The sequence below is a fragment of the Helicoverpa zea genome, chromosome 7 (assembly GCF_022581195.2).
Source record: "Helicoverpa zea isolate HzStark_Cry1AcR chromosome 7, ilHelZeax1.1, whole genome shotgun sequence".
Taxonomy (NCBI): domain Eukaryota; kingdom Metazoa; phylum Arthropoda; class Insecta; order Lepidoptera; family Noctuidae; genus Helicoverpa; species Helicoverpa zea.
Genome location: NC_061458.1, coordinates 13,479,179 through 13,498,493, shown reverse-complemented (window position 1 = coordinate 13,498,493; position 19,315 = coordinate 13,479,179). Strand labels below are relative to the sequence as shown.

At 51.1% G+C, this 19,315-nt stretch overlaps 1 protein-coding gene across 2 annotated transcripts in view; it reads right to left on the bottom strand.

Annotated features, from left to right (window-relative positions):
* The window catches only part of LOC124631654 (E3 ubiquitin-protein ligase listerin), a 30,866-nt gene extending 12,161 nt beyond the window's left edge, over positions 1-18,705 (bottom strand). The window contains exons 1-15 of one of the 2 annotated variants that reach the window (XR_006984530.1): positions 18,503-18,705; positions 17,928-18,128; positions 9,255-9,386; positions 8,815-8,949; positions 6,010-6,122; positions 5,637-5,816; positions 5,410-5,566; positions 5,112-5,178; positions 4,925-5,042; positions 3,978-4,773; positions 2,485-2,886; positions 2,272-2,414; positions 1,624-2,095; positions 708-1,217; positions 94-305 (exon numbers count right to left, since the gene is read on the bottom strand). Coding sequence is in view for 1 of the 2 variants with exons in the window: in XM_047166154.1 (XP_047022110.1) it covers positions 94-305; positions 708-1,217; positions 1,624-2,095; positions 2,272-2,414; positions 2,485-2,886; positions 3,978-4,773; positions 4,925-5,042; positions 5,112-5,178; positions 5,410-5,581; positions 5,637-5,816; positions 6,010-6,122; positions 8,815-8,949; positions 9,255-9,386; positions 17,928-18,128; positions 18,503-18,550 (3,701 nt within the window). In the remaining variant the exon portion in view is untranslated. Of the gene's footprint in view, positions 1-93; positions 306-707; positions 1,218-1,623; positions 2,096-2,271; positions 2,415-2,484; positions 2,887-3,977; positions 4,774-4,924; positions 5,043-5,111; positions 5,179-5,409; positions 5,582-5,636; positions 5,817-6,009; positions 6,123-8,814; positions 8,950-9,254; positions 9,387-17,927; positions 18,129-18,502 lie in introns of both variants that reach the window. The other variant, XM_047166154.1, reaches the window with a different exon arrangement.
* Between the last annotated feature and the right edge of the window lie 610 nt (positions 18,706-19,315).

Sequence of the window (19,315 nt, the reverse complement as noted above, 5' to 3'; positions counted from 1 at the left end):
CATCAAACGGGATCCTGCAAAAAACTGGAGTGGCTTGTGAAAGGGCCGTTACAGAATGCATGATGCACAGAGTACACGATGCAGTGTGTGTACCTGTCGTAGAGCATGGTGTGGTTGTGGCGGTAGTAGGCGTTGACGATGCCGTCCAGCCCGGCGTCGCCGCAGTCGCCGTGCGCCGCCAGCCAGCTGCGCAGCATCACCAGCCGCGCCGTCTCGTACGCCGCCTCCGACGCCGCCCCCGACGCCGCCTCCGACGCCGCCTCCGACGCCGCCTCCGACTCCTCCGAGCGCCACGTCGTGCTCGCCTGACGCACCCACCGACCAAACATCAGCGCACATGCCGTCACTCAGCTACGCGTGTTCTTGTAGCTCAAGTTACGTTTGGGAGGCGGAACCAAAACAATGATTGGCTATTGGACTATCGAGGCGTTCGGCTTCCTTGATAAATCTCTGTCAAGGATTGGGGTTCCCTAGCTCAGTATTTATCCGACCTCCTCAAACCAATTAATAGCACTCGATACTCTTTGGCAAGACTGGTTGACAGACCGACGGAGAGACAGACATGACGAAAGTAATAATTGTTTTCTCTGATGAGAAACACATAATAACACGAGGAATTTAAAATTAACTTTTGGCTACGCAAAAGAATCAATTCGTCAAATACGGAATTCCAATGGTAACTTCGGACTTGGCAAATTATATTGTACCTGTAAAGTGTGGAAGTATCCATTTCCGGAGACAACGTCCTCGAGCTTGTGTCCGTCGAGCGCGTCGGCAAGCGCCGTGTCCTGTGGCGAGTTGGCGGGCAGCGTGTCCTGTGGCGAGTTGGCGGGCAGCGTGTCCTGTGGCGAGTTGGCGGGCAGCGTGTCCTGTGGCGAGTTGGTGGGCAGCGTGTCCTGTGGTGAGTCGGCAGGCCCTGTGTCCTGTGGCTCGTCGGCAGGCGTCGCGTCCTGCGGCGAGTCGGCGGGCCCTGTGTCCTGTGGCTCGTCAGCAGGCACCGTGTCCTGTGGCTCGTCGGCAGGCGCCGTGTGGCGCGGCCGGGCGGCGGGCTGCAGCATGCGCTGGTGGCAGAGCGCGGCGCGGGGCCACAGGTAGGCGCGGGCGGCGGCGCGGGCCCGCAGCGCGGCCTGCAGCGCCGCGCCCGCCGGCGCCGCGGCTCGCGCCAGCAGCTCGCGCAGGCGCCCGCGCGTGGCTGCCACTACGTCGCAGTGACGCTTCTGCAACGTAAGGTACGTTGCAGAACCTACCTTGTTTATTCCCATCGACATTCTACGATGCACTGACGATTACATCGAAACTTCTAAATTCCATTGGCAGTCACAAAAAATCGTGTTTACATTTTACAAATACCGAAAAGTTCGTACGTATTTAATAAACGTGAACTTCAATATACATATATTTTTTTTCCACAAATACAAATTTGACATATACTCACAATGCAAATTATATGTATTCCATTTGAAATTGATGCCTAAATTCTAATATAATATGTACAACGTTATGGAACTCAAAGTCTTTATATATAATTTTTTTATATGTAATCATTAGTTTGGGAACAGGGTAGGAGGAATATTAGTTTGTAAGAGACTGTTTATTTAAATAAATATCTCGATAAATACTTACAAAAGCATAGCCGTCGTGTAACGAGTCGATTACGATATAATCGTAGTAGAGTGTGCAGAATTGATCTCGCAGGTAGTCGTCGTGCAGCAGCGCCCGGCCCCAGGCGGCGTGGGCGCGGCGCAGCAGCACGCCGCTCAGCAGCGCGGCGCGGGCCAGCAGGCGCGTGGCGTGGCGCCGCAGCTGCGCCGCGCCCAGCTCGCGCACGCGGCTGCTGCCCGCCGAGCGGATGACGGCCGCGATGGCCTCGTTGTCGTCCTCGAACAGGCAGTTGAGCCGTGACGTCACGCACTCGTACCGCAGCGCGTCGCACTCCACCTCTAGCGAGTCTTCATCCTCCGTGTCGAATATTGATTTAGTGAAGTTTGCTATTTCGGTGACGTCCTCCGGTGCTCCGGTCTCGTCGCAGCATTTGAATAAGTGAGGACAGGGAGACATGATGTTTTCAATTCTTGCAATGTCCAATTTGTCCATACTAAAATCGATATAAATTTGAATAACGAAATTTTTAATAACCCTCAAACACAAACATTTCCACACTGATTAAAGATTAAGGATATATTTATTTAATCAGTGTGGAAATGTTTTTGGTGGCTTTATATCAGTAATAGAGAACAGATGAAAGAAAGATGATAAAGCGTAGTGTCATACGTGAGCTGCAGCTGTTCCCGCAGGAAGGCGGCGACGCGCTGCAGCAGGGCGGGGCGCTCGTGCGGCGCCAGCGCCCCCGCGCCGTCCGCCCACGACGACCGCACCTCGCACCACGCGTCCGCCGCCAGCCGCGCGTCCCCGCGCTGCAACACGAGCGCTGTAGCCGCTGTGCCCACCCGCCTCGCCCCGCCCCGCCCCGCCCGCCCCACTCACCGGCACCAGCACGTCCAGGCGCAGCAGCTGCAGCAGCAGGCGCGCGTAGTGCGGCGCGCGCGAGCCCGCCAGCGCCACCGCCAGCCGCGCGCCCAGCGCCGCCGCGCCCGCCAGCGCCTCGCCCTCCGCGCCCTCCGCGCCCTCCGCGCCCTCCAGCGCCGCGCACGCCGCCTGCACGGCGCCCGCCACGCCCGCGCCGCTCACCTGCCAGCCGCCCGCCGCGCCCAGCAGGCGCAGCAGCAGCGCGGCGGCGCCCGAGTCGCCGGCGGCGCCGCGCGCGGCGAGCTCGGCCGGCAGCGGCGCCACGGCCTCGCTGCGCAGCCAGCGCTGCGCCGCGGGGCTGGCGAGGTGCGGGTGCGACGCGGCCGCGCGGACGCACCACTCCACCGCGCTCAGAGGCAGCTGCACCAGTTACCATATCCCACGTTAAACACTTAGACTGATTGCTATAATGCGGTTTACACTTAAATGACATCATCAGCCTATCGCAGTCCACTGCTGGACGTAGGCCTCTCCAAGTGCACGCCACTGAGATCGATTTTCAGCTTCTCGCATCCAGCTCCTGCCAGCGGTCTTGCGCAAGTCATCACTCCACCGTGCCTGAGGACGTCCTACACTACGTTTGCAGAGGCGTGGTCTCCACTCTAGAACTCGTTTACCCCAACGGTTATCGGTTCTTCGGCTAATATGGCCAGCCCACTGCCACTTCAGCTTGCTGATTCGGTAGGCTATGTCGATGACCTTGGTTCTCTGACGGATTACCTCATTTCTGATGCGATCCCTCAGAGAAACGCCGAGCATAGCTCTTTCCATAGCCCGCTGAGCGACTTTAAACTTGTGGACCAGCCGTACCGTCAGTGTCCACGTTTCGGCTCCGTAAGTCATGACAGGTAGGACGCACTGATTGAAGACTTTTGTCTTTAGGCACTGTGGGATCGACGATGTTAGGACTCGCCGTAGCTTCCCAAATGCAGCCCAACCCAACTGAATTCTCCTATTCACCTCGTCCTCAAAGTTGTTTCTACCTAACTGCAATGTCTGCCCGAGGTGTACATATTTCCGAACAACTTCGAGAACGGCGCCGTGTATCGCAATCGGTTCCGGTAGAACATGTTCATTCATCCGGTAGAACATCACCACAAAGTGGATCCCGGAGGATGGAAGGCGACCGAGAGGGAGGCCAAGGAAACGCTGGAGGGAAGACTTGGACAGCTTCCTCTCGGACTAGCCTCAAGCAGCGATGGATAGAGAAAAGTGGAAGGCTCTGGGGAGGCCTTTGCCCAGCAGTGGGACAGCATAGGCTAATAAAAAAAAAATGTTTATGGTAACGGAGTAAGCTAAAAAAACGGAGTAAATAATAAATATTACATGTAAAAAATTCCACGACTAAAACTAATCTGATTGAAGGAGAATCTGTTACAACATTCCTTCTTTTCGGCTAAAACACATAGTAGGTGGTAAAGAAAGGGGTTTAAAAGCAAAGAAAGTGTTACGTGTTGAAAGGTGTCGAAGACGGCGTCCTGTTCCTGTTCGGTCATGTACTGCAGCGCGAGGAACACGACGTCGACGAGCGCGGCGCAGCGCGTGGCGTCGCTCGCGAGGCGGGGCCGCAGCGCCCGCTCGTACAGCGCGTGCGCAGAGCCGCCGCCCACCTGCGCCGCCAGCGCCGCCAGCAGCGCGGCCGAGCCGAACGCCGCCAGCAGCGCCGCCAGCGCGGCCGCGGCGCCGGCGCGCAGGCAGGCGGCGGCGGCGGCCTGCACGCACTGCGCCAGCGCGTGCTGGAAGCGCACAGCCAGCGCACCGTCGCACGGCTCGGCGGCGCCCGCAGCCTCCGCCGGCGGCGCCGCCGAGCCCTCGAACTTGATACTCTGCTGCTTCTTCGCCTCTTGACAAAACGACGTCTTCAACATTTGTAAGAAGGCGATATGCCCGTCGATCACCTTAGCTATTTCGTCGTGTTCCGAACCGGCCTTGTCGATCTGTGCCAGAATGGTAGAAGTGACATTCTGCCAAAAGTTTCTCACTAGATGATCGTATTTTTCAGTTTTGTCCTGCTGGGATAGTTTGAGCCAGTACTTGAGCAGCGAGGCCATGTGGGCGGCGCAGGGCTTGCCGAGCTGGGCAGCATGCGGGCCCAGCGCGGCGCCGAGCCAGGCGCGGTGCGTGCTGGTGGCGAGCTCGGGCACGAACTCGCGCGGCTGTATGGATACGTAGCGCAAACATTCCGCTAAGCTCGTGATCCATGCCTGCCTTTCGCTTTTTGAACTCAAAATATTTTTCTTTTCGAGTCTGAAATAATAATATTACGGTTCTACATAAACGTAAGTATAATTTGTATTTTTACAGGAAGTAAGGTTTATATGCACCTGAAATGCAGAACAGGTTCCTGCCGCTTTCACATTTGAAGTGACATAAAATCTGAATAAAATGACAACATTACCCATTAAACATGGCACGAAAGAAGGCTTCGTAGAAGTCCTTAGTCAATATGTCTTGAGGCAGATACGCCAACAGCGGCAGCAACATGTTGGACAGCTGCTTCGCGTCTCCCCATCCACCTGCAGACGCAAGTTTAACGACATCACCAATTTAATGCCAAACAGTTTGCCATTTGCGCATTATCTTACCATTTTCCAAGAGATCTATAATCCGCTTAACTAGTAATTCTTTCTTGTCTAAGTACGTGTGCCAGTCCTGGAACAAATTAATGTTTTCCAAAACATCAATGTGAATGCAGTTTAGTTAGCCTGATGATAGGAAAGGATTACACAAAAATCTTGTATGTCAGTATTAAGTGTACACTTTTCTTGATGTTTTTAAACGTGATTTAATACAAAATATATATCTCCTAATAATCAATATGTGGGACGTTTAAATTTATTATTTTTTAAAACCAAAACAAACGAATCAAAAATGCCAGCATACCGGCACGTGCTGCATGATCTGCAGCAGACAGCCCCACAGCGGCGCGGGCTCGCGCGTGTCGGCGAGCAGCAGGCGCAGCGCCCGGCCGCCGTGCGCCGCGCCCACCGCCGCGCCGCCCCGCGCCGCCAGCGCGCCCAGCGCGCACAGCCACGCCGCCCTGCGACACCCCACACTGTACTCACGCCGCGCTAGCCGACTTGCTAATCTGTGCCGCCCGGGGTACTGACCTGACGTGCGGCGTGGACAGCGGCAGCTTCCAGAAGGCGTGCTGCAGCAGCGGCGCCAGCTCGCCCCACAGCCAGGCGTCGTGCGCGGCCGGCAGGTGCTGCACGAAGTACTGCAGCCCCTGCAGGCTGCTCGTCAGGATGCGGTTCATCTGAAGCTCGCGCTCCTCCGCGTTCTCTATCCTGCGACATCCACGTCGATGGTTTCCAGTGTAGCAAACGTCAATTCCGTGTGTTCGGAACATGTTCGGAGAGCATAATAAAACAAGAAGCGCATATTTTTGTAAGTAGTGTGCCTCGCTAACGCATTAGATTGTACCTATCTGTAATGTTAGTGGTAAGGTTGAGAAATAAATAAATAAATAAATAACAATACCTCTTCTTGAGCAGTGCTTCAGTGTTGCCGTTGAGATTGTCCAACAGATGTGCGATCACTTCCGCTTTGCAGAACGAGATCACTTCAGGCAGTTTGTTATCAGGGAATGTTCTCTGTTGGCAAGGTTGCACAGATTAAACTCTAAATTCACAATTTCATCACAACATACGGTGACCATAAAGATTTAACTGTCGACTGACTTGTTGAGTCAACAAATAAACCTTTTGTAATTAAATAAAATAAAGTACCTAAGCAGGTTATATTATATGCAAGCTTTGTATATCTGTTATTACTATTACAAATAATCCTAATATTTATCGGCAAAGAGAGTAACACAGAATAATATTAGGCGACGTGATCGGAGAGATCGCGGGCAGTAGAGGAGGGTGAGTGAGAGCTAGTGACCGTGAGGGAGAGCTGCGCCTGCGCCTGCGCGGGCGCGTGGTCGTCGTACTGCGCCGTGAGCCAGGCGGGCAGTAGAGGAGGGTGAGTGAGAGCTAGTGACCGTGAGGGAGAGCTGCGCCTGCGCCTGCGCGGGCGCGTGGTCGTCGTACTGCGCCGTGAGCCAGGCGGGCAGTAGAGGAGGGTGAGTGAGAGCTAGTGACCGTGAGGGAGAGCTGCGCCTGCGCCTGCGCGGGCGCGTGGTCGTCGTACTGCGCCGTGAGCCAGGCGGGCAGTAGAGGAGGGTGAGTGAGAGCTAGTGACCGTGAGGGAGAGCTGCGCCTGCGCCTGCGCGGGCGCGTGGTCGTCGTACTGCGCCGTGAGCCAGGCGGGCAGTAGAGGAGGGTGAGTGAGAGCTAGTGACCGTGAGGGAGAGCTGCGCCTGCGCCTGCGCGGGCGCGTGGTCGTCGTACTGCGCCGTGAGCCAGGCGGGCAGTAGAGGAGGGTGAGTGAGAGCTAGTGACCGTGAGGGAGAGCTGCGCCTGCGCCTGCGCGGGCGCGTGGTCGTCGTACTGCGCCGTGAGCCAGGCGGGCAGTAGAGGAGGGTGAGTGAGAGCTAGTGACCGTGAGGGAGAGCTGCGCCTGCGCCTGCGCGGGCGCGTGGTCGTCGTACTGCGCCGTGAGCCAGGCGGGCAGTAGAGGAGGGTGAGTGAGAGCTAGTGACCGTGAGGGAGAGCTGCGCCTGCGCCTGCGCGGGCGCGTGGTCGTCGTACTGCGCCGTGAGCCAGGCGGGCAGTAGAGGAGGGTGAGTGAGAGCTAGTGACCGTGAGGGAGAGCTGCGCCTGCGCCTGCGCGGGCGCGTGGTCGTCGTACTGCGCCGTGAGCCAGGCGGGCAGTAGAGGAGGGTGAGTGAGAGCTAGTGACCGTGAGGGAGAGCTGCGCCTGCGCCTGCGCGGGCGCGTGGTCGTCGTACTGCGCCGTGAGCCAGGCGGGCAGTAGAGGAGGGTGAGTGAGAGCTAGTGACCGTGAGGGAGAGCTGCGCCTGCGCCTGCGCGGGCGCGTGGTCGTCGTACTGCGCCGTGAGCCAGGCGGGCAGTAGAGGAGGGTGAGTGAGAGCTAGTGACCGTGAGGGAGAGCTGCGCCTGCGCCTGCGCGGGCGCGTGGTCGTCGTACTGCGCCGTGAGCCAGGCGGGCAGTAGAGGAGGGTGAGTGAGAGCTAGTGACCGTGAGGGAGAGCTGCGCCTGCGCCTGCGCGGGCGCGTGGTCGTCGTACTGCGCCGTGAGCCAGGCGGGCAGTAGAGGAGGGTGAGTGAGAGCTAGTGACCGTGAGGGAGAGCTGCGCCTGCGCCTGCGCGGGCGCGTGGTCGTCGTACTGCGCCGTGAGCCAGGCGGGCAGTAGAGGAGGGTGAGTGAGAGCTAGTGACCGTGAGGGAGAGCTGCGCCTGCGCCTGCGCGGGCGCGTGGTCGTCGTACTGCGCCGTGAGCCAGGCGGGCAGTAGAGGAGGGTGAGTGAGAGCTAGTGACCGTGAGGGAGAGCTGCGCCTGCGCCTGCGCGGGCGCGTGGTCGTCGTACTGCGCCGTGAGCCAGGCGGGCAGTAGAGGAGGGTGAGTGAGAGCTAGTGACCGTGAGGGAGAGCTGCGCCTGCGCCTGCGCGGGCGCGTGGTCGTCGTACTGCGCCGTGAGCCAGGCGGGCAGTAGAGGAGGGTGAGTGAGAGCTAGTGACCGTGAGGGAGAGCTGCGCCTGCGCCTGCGCGGGCGCGTGGTCGTCGTACTGCGCCGTGAGCCAGGCGGGCAGTAGAGGAGGGTGAGTGAGAGCTAGTGACCGTGAGGGAGAGCTGCGCCTGCGCCTGCGCGGGCGCGTGGTCGTCGTACTGCGCCGTGAGCCAGGCGGGCAGTAGAGGAGGGTGAGTGAGAGCTAGTGACCGTGAGGGAGAGCTGCGCCTGCGCCTGCGCGGGCGCGTGGTCGTCGTACTGCGCCGTGAGCCAGGCGGGCAGTAGAGGAGGGTGAGTGAGAGCTAGTGACCGTGAGGGAGAGCTGCGCCTGCGCCTGCGCGGGCGCGTGGTCGTCGTACTGCGCCGTGAGCCAGGCGGGCAGTAGAGGAGGGTGAGTGAGAGCTAGTGACCGTGAGGGAGAGCTGCGCCTGCGCCTGCGCGGGCGCGTGGTCGTCGTACTGCGCCGTGAGCCAGGCGGGCAGTAGAGGAGGGTGAGTGAGAGCTAGTGACCGTGAGGGAGAGCTGCGCCTGCGCCTGCGCGGGCGCGTGGTCGTCGTACTGCGCCGTGAGCCAGGCGGGCAGTAGAGGAGGGTGAGTGAGAGCTAGTGACCGTGAGGGAGAGCTGCGCCTGCGCCTGCGCGGGCGCGTGGTCGTCGTACTGCGCCGTGAGCCAGGCGGGCAGTAGAGGAGGGTGAGTGAGAGCTAGTGACCGTGAGGGAGAGCTGCGCCTGCGCCTGCGCGGGCGCGTGGTCGTCGTACTGCGCCGTGAGCCAGGCGGGCAGCAGCGCGCGCAGCTGCGGCGCCGCGCGTCGCCCCGCCGCCCGCAGCGCCGCGCCGTGGCACACCTGCGACACACGCACGACGTAACATTACATAAAACTTTTAAAACTATGTCCTAAAATATTATTTTTTGCTTTTTATTTCCAGTATTTGAAGAAATATTTATCATAAAGCATTAGGTGCAAATAACACTGGTATTGAATAACTACTGTATTAAAGATTTAACAAGACAACATAATAATTATGTTATAAAATTGCAATACATTATTTAAAATAAAGACTAAAGTACAGAAAAGGAAGATAGTAAATTTCATGTGCATCTTACACTTGTCTATATACATGTAGCAGTACTAATTACAACGATACACACCTGTGTCATCTCTCTAACTTTCCGGTCGGTGTCAGCAGTGAGTATCTTGTAGAAGTGTGCCCAGCTGGGCAAGGCAGCCACCACATCTTCAACATCTCCATTGTTTATGAGCTCACACAGTTCTTGCAGAGCCTGCACAAAGGTGAACAGTATGTTATACTCTATTTGAAGGTTTTCTCTACTCTTTTTTTTCTGTAGCACATAGAATGCTACAAAGAACGGCGGAAGTGGCTTGTGTCTTGTTGGTGTTCAAGATATACTTAGAAAGTACATACAAACTTGGAAAAGTTGCATTGTTACTTCACCTGGAATATAGAGAGGTTACCTGCTTAGCCATCACAACATATACTTTCAACATAGGTTGTTATATCCATGGGTATACCCTTTTGTGTTTAACCCTTGGCAGTTGGTTGTTTTTCATTTCAATAGTCAAATTTCAAATTCAAATTTCAGATCACTATGTAATAACTGTGGTGACCTACCTCTTTCGCCACTTATTGGTACTGGCCGGCTGGTTTGGCAGCTACGTTCGTAAAATGAAGACTTGTCAAACCAAGTAATTAGTACTGCTACATGTATATAGACAAGTGTAAAGGTAGAAACACATTATTGAAACGCCACGCCACACAACGTGTCGCCACCCCATGAGCACTGTGCACATTACCAACACGTGATGCCACGACACGCTCGCAATTTTTTAATTCAGTCTATGTGCGGCGGTGAACATGTATAGTCGTGTACTATGGATCTTCTAAATAACGAGTCTTCATAAATAGTTTTTTATTCAATTTTATATACAGTCCTATCCAATAGGTATATATATTCAAGTAAAAAATAAGTATATTCTATTTTGTAATAAATAATATTCGTAATAAAACTTACCTGGTGTATCTGTTATGGACCAAGTGATAAATTGAGCAGTATACATAATGCCCGGTCATTATGAAAAATGCCCAATATGAGAGCGCAATTTGATAATCTAGACACACGGCAGTGTGTCCGCCAAGTTCGAGCAAAAAAAAGCGACACACCGGCCGTGGGTTATATTACACGAACCATTTCGGGCCAAATTCGACCCCCCTATAACTCAAAATCTATTTTATTTACGCATATCAAATTTCTAGTATCTGTTGAGACCCTCTCACTTATCTAAAATACAAAATTTCATTATCATACCTATTGTAGGTCTTGAGATATTGACGTCAGAAAATCGCTATTTTTACTATACACTCACTGACTGACTCACTCATCAAAAACCTAGACCACTTCCAATGGTCGTATTGACTTGAAATTTGGCATGGAGGTAGGTCTTTATGTCAAGGTAAAGGGAAAAATCTGAAAATGGCCAAGTGTGAGTCAGTTTCAAAATAATGAAGGTGTACATTTATACCCGGTGTAAATTTATACCCCTAAGGAACTAAAACGAACTAAATTTATCTATATTTATATAATATATCTTCGAATGGTCGTACCGATCTGAAATTCGTTACAAAGGTTTGTATTTAGTCAAAGTAAAGTAAAAATGTGAAAACAGCCAAGTGTGAGTCACTTTCGAAAATAACGAATGTGTAACTTTGATCCACGAACATAATATATGATAACATGTCATGTCAGTCAGTTGGTAAATCTAGTCCATTTAGTTAATCTAGTTTATTTCTTTGTAAGAAGCATAGTGCTAATCAAAAATCGGAAAGATAGTATAAATGACTCATTTCCTTAACTAACTTAATCATAAGAAAAAAATAAAATAAACAACCTTACAAAAATAAATGAAATCCCACCCAAAACAAAAATGTGAAAGGCTGCCAAGTTCGATAATATGGGAATGCTTCGCCTATTAATAAAAGAAGTGAGATCTGAATAAGTACCAAGTTCCACACACATACCTCAGTTAAAAATAGTTACTTTTTAATGATGTTACTTGGCAAGTTTTAATAGGAAATTAAATACTTGATTCATTGCGTTTAGTAGGTTTATAACAAGTTATGTGAAAACTTGCCAAGAACCATCATTATAAAGTAACTATTTTTAACTGAGGTATGTGTATGGAACTTGGTACTTATTCAGATCTCACTTCTTTTATTAATAGGCGAAGCATTCCCATATTATCGAACTTGGCAGCCTTTCACATTTTTGTTTTGGGTGGGATAATTATTCAAATAATCAAATTGACCGGGCACTATACATATTGCCCGTGACCTTTTGGGCAAAGTAATACAAGCAAAGTAATAACATATTTATATTCATTTTTTTATTGTTATTGCCATTTAATTTAAAATAAACTAAATATTAAACCACTTAAATAATCAGCCTCATGATTTGGATTAATTATGAAGGACTTCTGCCTTAAAAATCCACTAGTTTTTGCATTTAAAAGTTAAGGAAAGTCATATTTAAAGGGTGCTTATTAAACAGGCTCCTTTTTAGGGTTCCGTAGCCAAAATGGCAAAAACGGAACCCTTATAGTTTCGTCATGTCCGTCTGTCCGTCTGTCCGTCTGTCACAGCCGATTTACTCGGAAACTATAAGTACTACAGTGATGAAATTTGATGGGAATATGTGTTGTATGAACCGCTACAAAAATATGACACTAAATAGTAAAAAAAAGAATTGGGGGTGGGGCCCCCCATACATGTAACTGAGGGATGAAATTTTTTTTTTCGGTGTACATACCCGTGTGGGGTATCAATGGAAAGGTCTTTTAAAATGATATAAAGTTTTCTAAAAAACATTTTTCTTAAAGTGAACGGTTTTTGAGATATCAGCTCTCAAAGTCGTAAAAAGTATGTCCCCCCCCCCTCTATTTTTATAACTACGGGGTATAAAATTCTAAAAAAAATAGAGGTGATGCATGCTAATTAACTCTTTCAACGATTTTTGGTTTGATCAAAGTATCTCTTATAGTTTTTGAGATAGGTTGATTTAACTGTAATTTACGGAACCCTTCGTGCACGAGTCCGACTCGCACTTGGCCGGTTTTTAATATAATTATTCGCCCCGAATAATGTATGTTGCCTTCTAAATTACTAAGTCAGCCACAATTAACGAGCATCTAAATAATACTATCTCAGCCACTCGTTATCTTCTAAGTAAACCGCTCTAAATACAACTCCGCATGATGGTTATTTTTTAGCATCTAAATTTGTAGCATGCGTTCTAACAGTAAACTTCTAAAATACTATTAAATGACATCATAAAATTTATTTATTTAGCTTCTAATTTTTTAACTCAGTACGTTTAAAATGTAAGCAAGCAACATGCAGCAAGCATGGCTTCTGTCACGGCTCCGGTGCTGCGGGGCTCCGGCGGTCCCATGCGAGCTTATCGTCGCAGATGGTTTTCACGCTCACCGCCGCAGCTTCGGCTTGCTGGCCGGCTCAGCCGGCCAGCCTCAGCCGCGTCGGCGAGCGTTAAAACTACCTGCGCCTCAGCTCGCAGGCCGCCTCGCCCCTCCACACTTACGCGGTTTTGAATTGCACTCTAGGGGTAGGACAGACAAGACTACGTGGAGTCGGTTTTGCAGCGATACGTTTTCGTCACATCATCCTCCGAGCCTTTTTCCCAAACTATGTTGGGGTCGGCTTCCAGTCTAACCGGATGTAGCTGAGTACCAGTGCTTTACAAGGAGCGACTGCCCTATCTGACCTCCTCAACCCAGTTACCCGGGCAACTGTTACGTGGGATACGTTTTCGTCACTAACTTCAATTTTTTGCTTTATTATCAAATTGCCCAACTGTCATGTAGCAATATAATAATGCCCGTGCAATGTGATAAATAATGAAGTTAAGATAGTTATTAATCACTTGGCCCGATAAAGCTAGACATTATTCATAATGCTCGGGCATTATTAATAATGCCCGAATTAATCACATGGTCCATAACATATCCATTTCCCCTGCAATTTCTTCCCAAGCATTATTTCGTACAGTATGGTCCCTGTACTGAGCTAAATTAGTATTATATAGAATAGGATATCGTTTCACTAATTCTATTAATTGTTCGTCCCTCATTTCCAAAAGATGCAAATAAAATCCGCGTGCAAAATCAAAGAAAGTTCTCGAACAAATGACGCGTGGCGTCGGGTCTGCACTAGAAACACACTGCGAGCGGTGCGTCGGGTGGCGTGTTTACCCCCACCACCGGCGACACGTTGATCTGGCAGTCAGGGATCGGGTGGCGTGTACGCGCATGTTGTTGCGTCGGGTGTTTATAATGTGATTCTAGGCATAGAAAATAGTACGAATTGATTCCACTCAACACGCATCACGTTTTGTCGGGTGGCGTGGCGTTTCAATAATGTGTTTCTACCTTAAGATGCACATGAAATTTACTATCTTCCTTTTCTGTACTTTAGTCTTTATTTACCTTATTTCTTTTACCTCTTCCGAAAGAGGTAGGTCACCACATCACCCCCCCCCCAGAGACCTTCAAGGGCGATAATAAGCTGGGAAGTGGACGCGACGTCCTGACCGCGTCGTTCTGATGACGCCATCGTCAGCCGAAGGTAAGCCTCGGTTATCCGCGTCAGGTGAGTAGTGATGAGTGTTATTGTCGAGTGGTGACTGTGGTGAGTTATGTGCGATAGTGTTGTGTGGTGAGTGTGCTGTGGTGTCAGGGTCACGCAGTATGAAGGCCGGCTTGATGCGGTCTATCGATACTGTGACCTGTTTACCGTTCACCAGTAGTTTGAACACCTTGTCACCTCGTTCGAGCACCTTGTGAGGTCCAGAGTATGCCGGTTTCAGACCACCACCAGCAGTGCAGTCCCTAAGGAACACGTGCGTGGCTGTAGCCAGCTCCTTGAAGACAAATGTCTTGAAGCGGCTGTTGTGTCTGACTGCTGGTGCTGGCTGCAAACTCCGGACAATACTCCGAAGCCTAGAAAGGTAATCGGTCATGTCGACCGTTTCCTCGACCCGCGGGTCGAAGAACTCGCCTGGAAGGCGCAGTGGCTGGCCGAACACTAACTCGGCAGCGGAAGCCTGTACGTCTTCCTTGAAGGCACTGCGCACTCCTAACAGCACAAGTGGAAGAGATTCCACCCAACTGCTGCCTGCGTGGCAGGTGATTGCAGCCTTCAGTTGACGGTGGAATCGCTCCACCAGTCCGTTGCAGGCTGGATGGTAGGCAGTGGTCCTACGATGCTGAAAGCCAGCAATGCCGGATAGGCACTTAAAGAGGGCCGATTCGAACTGCCTACCTCTATCGGTAACGATATCCGATGGGCAGCCGAATCGGGCAATCCATCCACCCAGTAAGGCCTTTGCCACGGTTTCTGCAGTGATGTCTGCCAGGGGTATTGCCTCAGGCCATCGCGTAAAGCGATCGACGGCGGTGAGACAATACCGGAAACCTTGACACAGCGGCAAAGGTCCTATGAGGTCAATGTGGATGAAGGCAAATCTCGCCTGGGGCAACTTAAAGGTCTGCAGTGGTGCAGAGACGTGCCGTGTGGTTTTAGAGCGCTGGCAAGCCAGACAACTCTGAGCCCAGTTACGACAGTCCTTCCTAACCCCAGGCCACACATAGCGGGCTGCAATCAGCCTGGCAGACGCCTTAGTACCAGGGTGACTCAAGGAGTGCAGGCTGAGAAAAATTGACCTGCGCAGCTCCTTGGGTACAAAAGGTCTAGGCGTGCCGCTGCTGAGGTCGCAGTACAGCTGCTGTTGTGAACCTGGGACGCTAACCAACTGCAGACGCAGTGAGTTGTCCCCGGCGAGCAGCTGCTGCAGCTCCTGGTCATCTTCTTGTGCTGCAGCGATCCTCTCGACGGGCACAGGTTGAGTAATCTCCTCAACCCGCGAAAGGGTATCCGCCACGACATTATCCTTCCCGGAGATGTGCCTGATGTCAGTAGTGAACTGAGCAATCAGGTCCAGGTGACGGAACTGTCGTGGGGAACAGTTTTCTTTACGAGAGGTGAAGGCGAATGTGAGAGGTTTGTGGTCCGTGTAGATCACGAAGTCACGAGCCTCCAGCATATGCCTGAAGTACTTCACGCTCTCGTAAATAGCGAGCAGTTCACGGTCGTAAGGAGAGTACTTAACCTGCGCGTCGCTCAGCTTCCTGGAAAAGAATGCCAGAGGCTCCCATGCTCCTCCGGTACGCTGCTGTAGAACTGCACCTATAGCCTTGTCAGACGCATCCGTGACCAGCGCCATCTTGGCGGTGCAGTCAGGATGCGCCAACAGTGCTGCTCGACACAGACTGTCCTTGCAGCCCTGGAACGCCTCACGTTGGTCCGCTGTGAAATTGACAGGGTGCGAACCCTTCACGGAGTCGGAGAGCAGGCTGTTGAGAGGTGCTTGACAGGCTGCGGCATTCGGGATGAACCTGCGGTAGAAATTTAGCATCCCGAGGAATCTGCGCAGCTCCCTGACCGTTTTTGGCTCAGGAAAATTCTGGACAGCCTCAACTTTGGCAGGCAACGGTCTCGTCCCTTTGGAAGAGATGTGATACCCTAAAAAATTAACCTCCGACGCACCAAAGACGCACTTAGCACTGTTGATGACCATACCATACTCTCGCAGTCTGGTGAACAGCTGACGCAGGTGCAGCTCGTGCGTCTTTTGGTCTTTCGAGAACACCAAAAAATCGTCAAGATATGCGTATGTAAAGTCCAAACCCCTCAGCATCTCATCCACGAAGCGCTGAAACGTCTGTGCGGCATTTCGAAGCCCGAACGTCATGAACGGAAATTCGAAAAGCCCGAACGGAGTCGTGATCGCAGTCTTCGGGATGTCATCCGGATGCACTGGAATCTGGTTATAAGCCTTAACTAGGTCAATCTGCGAGAAGATGGTACAGCCAGACAAGCTGTGCGCGAAGTCCTGGATGTGCCGGATAGGGTATTGATCCGGGACAGTGCGTGCGTTCAGCATCCTGTAGTCGCCACAAGGGCGCCATCTATTGCCCTTTTTAGGAACGAGGTGAAGAGGCGACGACCACGGTGACTCGGATAAACGGCAGATACCGGACCGCAACATGTCATCAAACTCAGCCTTCGCAATTTTTAATTTGTCCGGTGCTAATCTGCGTGGGGATGAAGATACTGGTGGCCCTGGCGTAGTACGAATGTGGTGTACTGTATTGTGTTTGGATGTGTCGTGTATGCCGCGAGGTCGAGTGATGTCGGGATATTCCCGCAGTATGTGTGTAAACGCGGAATCACCGAGACTCACCCTCACCGAAGACACATCATCAGAGCGGCGGACAGGCGACGCCGGGGTGGAGAGCGTAGTATGGTTGTCGATGAGGCGTTGGTTCCTGCAATCGACAACCAAATTATAATAAGACAAAAAATCCACACCTATTATCGCCCTTGTAACGTCTGCAACAATAAATCGCCAGGCGAAGTCGCGGCGCAACCCTAGGTTTAATGTTAAGCTCACAAAACCGTAAGTGTTTATCACAGTGCCGTTTGCTGCACGCAGTTCATACTCTGTTTTTCCTAATCGTCGCGGAATCGCCGACCGGGGGTATACACTGAGGTCGCTGCCGGTGTCAACCAAAAACTGTATCTTCAACCTTTGGTCGGTGACGAAGAGGCGACCAGCGCTCGGACAATCATCGGCCGCCATCACAGATTGCCCCGCGCATTTCCCGACGTTGTGTAGTCGCACGGTTTAATACACTTCTTAGCGTTATCACCGAACCGCTGGTGGTACCAGCACTGCGATCTTCTGGAGCTGGACCGGTGACGTGAGCGACTACGGGAACGGCTTCTGTTGCGGGATAACCTCTCGAGCTTGAGCGCCATCTTCTGCATCTGCCGGTTTAGCGCGGCGATCTCGGCGTGCAGACCGCTGGTGGACGACGACGGTGCAGTGGCGACGGCAGCTGTTGATGCCACCTGCGCGGGACCGGTGATGACGTGGATACGGTCCGCTAACTCGGCCAGCTCGGCCAAGTCCAGCTTGGATTGCGACGCCACTATGGTCTGCGTACCTGCTGGCAGACGGCTCGTCCACATCGTCCGCAGAAACTCCTCGGGAACACCTGGACCGGCGAGGTTGAGGAGGTGCCGGTAAAACTGCGACGGCTTCCGGTCGCCGAGCTCCTCGTGCATGAGAAGCTGCTTCACCTTCTCCTCGCGTGAAGCTGACTGCCTCTTGATGAGCTCGGCCTTGAGCTTTTCATACTTATCGCTGGCGGGCGGGTTGGCGATTATGTCTTCGACGACGTCGGCGTATTTCGGGTCGAGGTGACCCGTGACGTAGAAGTATTTCGTCTCGTCGGTTTTGATGTTCGCCAGCGCGAATTGCGCGTCCATCTGCGCGAACCAAAGCGCCGGCTTCTCAGGGTAAAACGGTGGAACTCGCACGCCCACGCGGCATGCCTCCGCAGCGTCGATGCCGACTTTGCTAGTCTCAGCACCGTCAACGTCGGCTTTGCTGATCGACATTGTTGTCGTGCTCAGACGGGGTCACCAAATGTAGGAAGAAATATAAATGGGTTTGGTATTTACATCGATATATTTACATAATATTTACAAGATAAATTGAGACAATAAAAATATACATTTTCTTCCTACCAAAGAGAAAAAAAAACCGACTGCCGACTGGTTTGACAAGTCTTCATTTTACGAACGTAGCTGCCAAACCAGCCGGCCAGTACCAATAAGTGGCGAAAGAGGTAGGTCACCACATAACTATGTAGTCACTATGTAATACCTTAGTTCTTGTGATAGGATCCTTTTTACTAAGCTTCTTGATGCACATTTGAAATTCGGGATTGAGGCCCTGCTCCAGGTTGGCAGCAGCTAAAGTCGGGAAGAGTGGAGGCAAAGGCTTGCCGCTGCCAAGAGTAAGAAGCCCCCCGTCGAGGCCTGTGCTGCTATTCAACAGCTCTGCACTGCGGCTGCTACTTGAAGGCTACATAAAAAAAAACCATAACAAATGCTATTTTTAGGAAGTTATGATAATTAATTTTATTGTATCTCACTATGTAAGTCTTCATCTAACTAAAGTAGTAGAAGTAGGACATCTAAAGTTATCCCTAACACAACCCACTGACTAATACATCTATTTCCTTGCCACAAGAAAAGAAAAATATTGGACAGTGTTGTGATTTATTTTTAATGGCACTGCATATATTTTCTGAAAATAAGTTAGGAACAAGGTTGAGAGATTATTATTTTTATAAATATAGATAGATTTGAGTAAATGGTTAAATTTATGAACACAGTGGTGCAATACAAATTACTATTGCATCCAAGATTTCGTGGTTATAAAATTCCCATACTTACTCTAGCATTGTTTTTAGTCCTTTGGCTTTGTTTAGATTTTCCACCCATTTTATTTTTTTTAACAGTGTTACACAAAACTGGAATACATATTATACTAGATAGTATACTTAAGTATTTATTATTTCACTACGATTTAAAATTATTGCTTTGGTCTTTCAAGTACAGATTAATGACGGCAGTGCAATAACTTTTGAGTTGACAAATGTTGACGTTGACAATGACACATGACACAACTATGTCATGACGCGAAACACGACACGTTCCTAAAATAATGAATAACGTGGAGTGTGAGCGTCCTTGGAAGATCATTTAAATTGAACAATATTATTACTGTTGTGCAAAGTTGACCATGAGGGAGTATATTAAAATTGTAGATTGAGTAATGGTTCTTAGCGACTTTTTATATCACAATATTTCTATTGTACTATTACAATTTAGTTGATTGTCTAGGTGACGCGGTACAAAGAATCCAGTCTTAAAATCAAGCTGGGAATGAGAGGTTGTATTCTTTGTAGAATGAGGTACTTTCTTTATATTGTTATATAAGTTTTATTAAAAATTATACGACGTTCTGTTCCGTTCAGTAACATACCAAGATCAGGTCCATCGAGCCATCTAGGTATCAGCTAGGAAAATAGGCATCCTCTTAAGGTGGGTACTGACCAACGTTACGAGGTGTAATGTAACATTTGCATCGAGTGTGTTCGCATCAAGCATGTTACGCTGTGTTTTTAAAGCGTCTTAACAAGCTCGTCAAAACTCTGTGCTCCGCATTCGCCGTTAGTTCTCAAGATGGCTGACAGCGAGGACGCG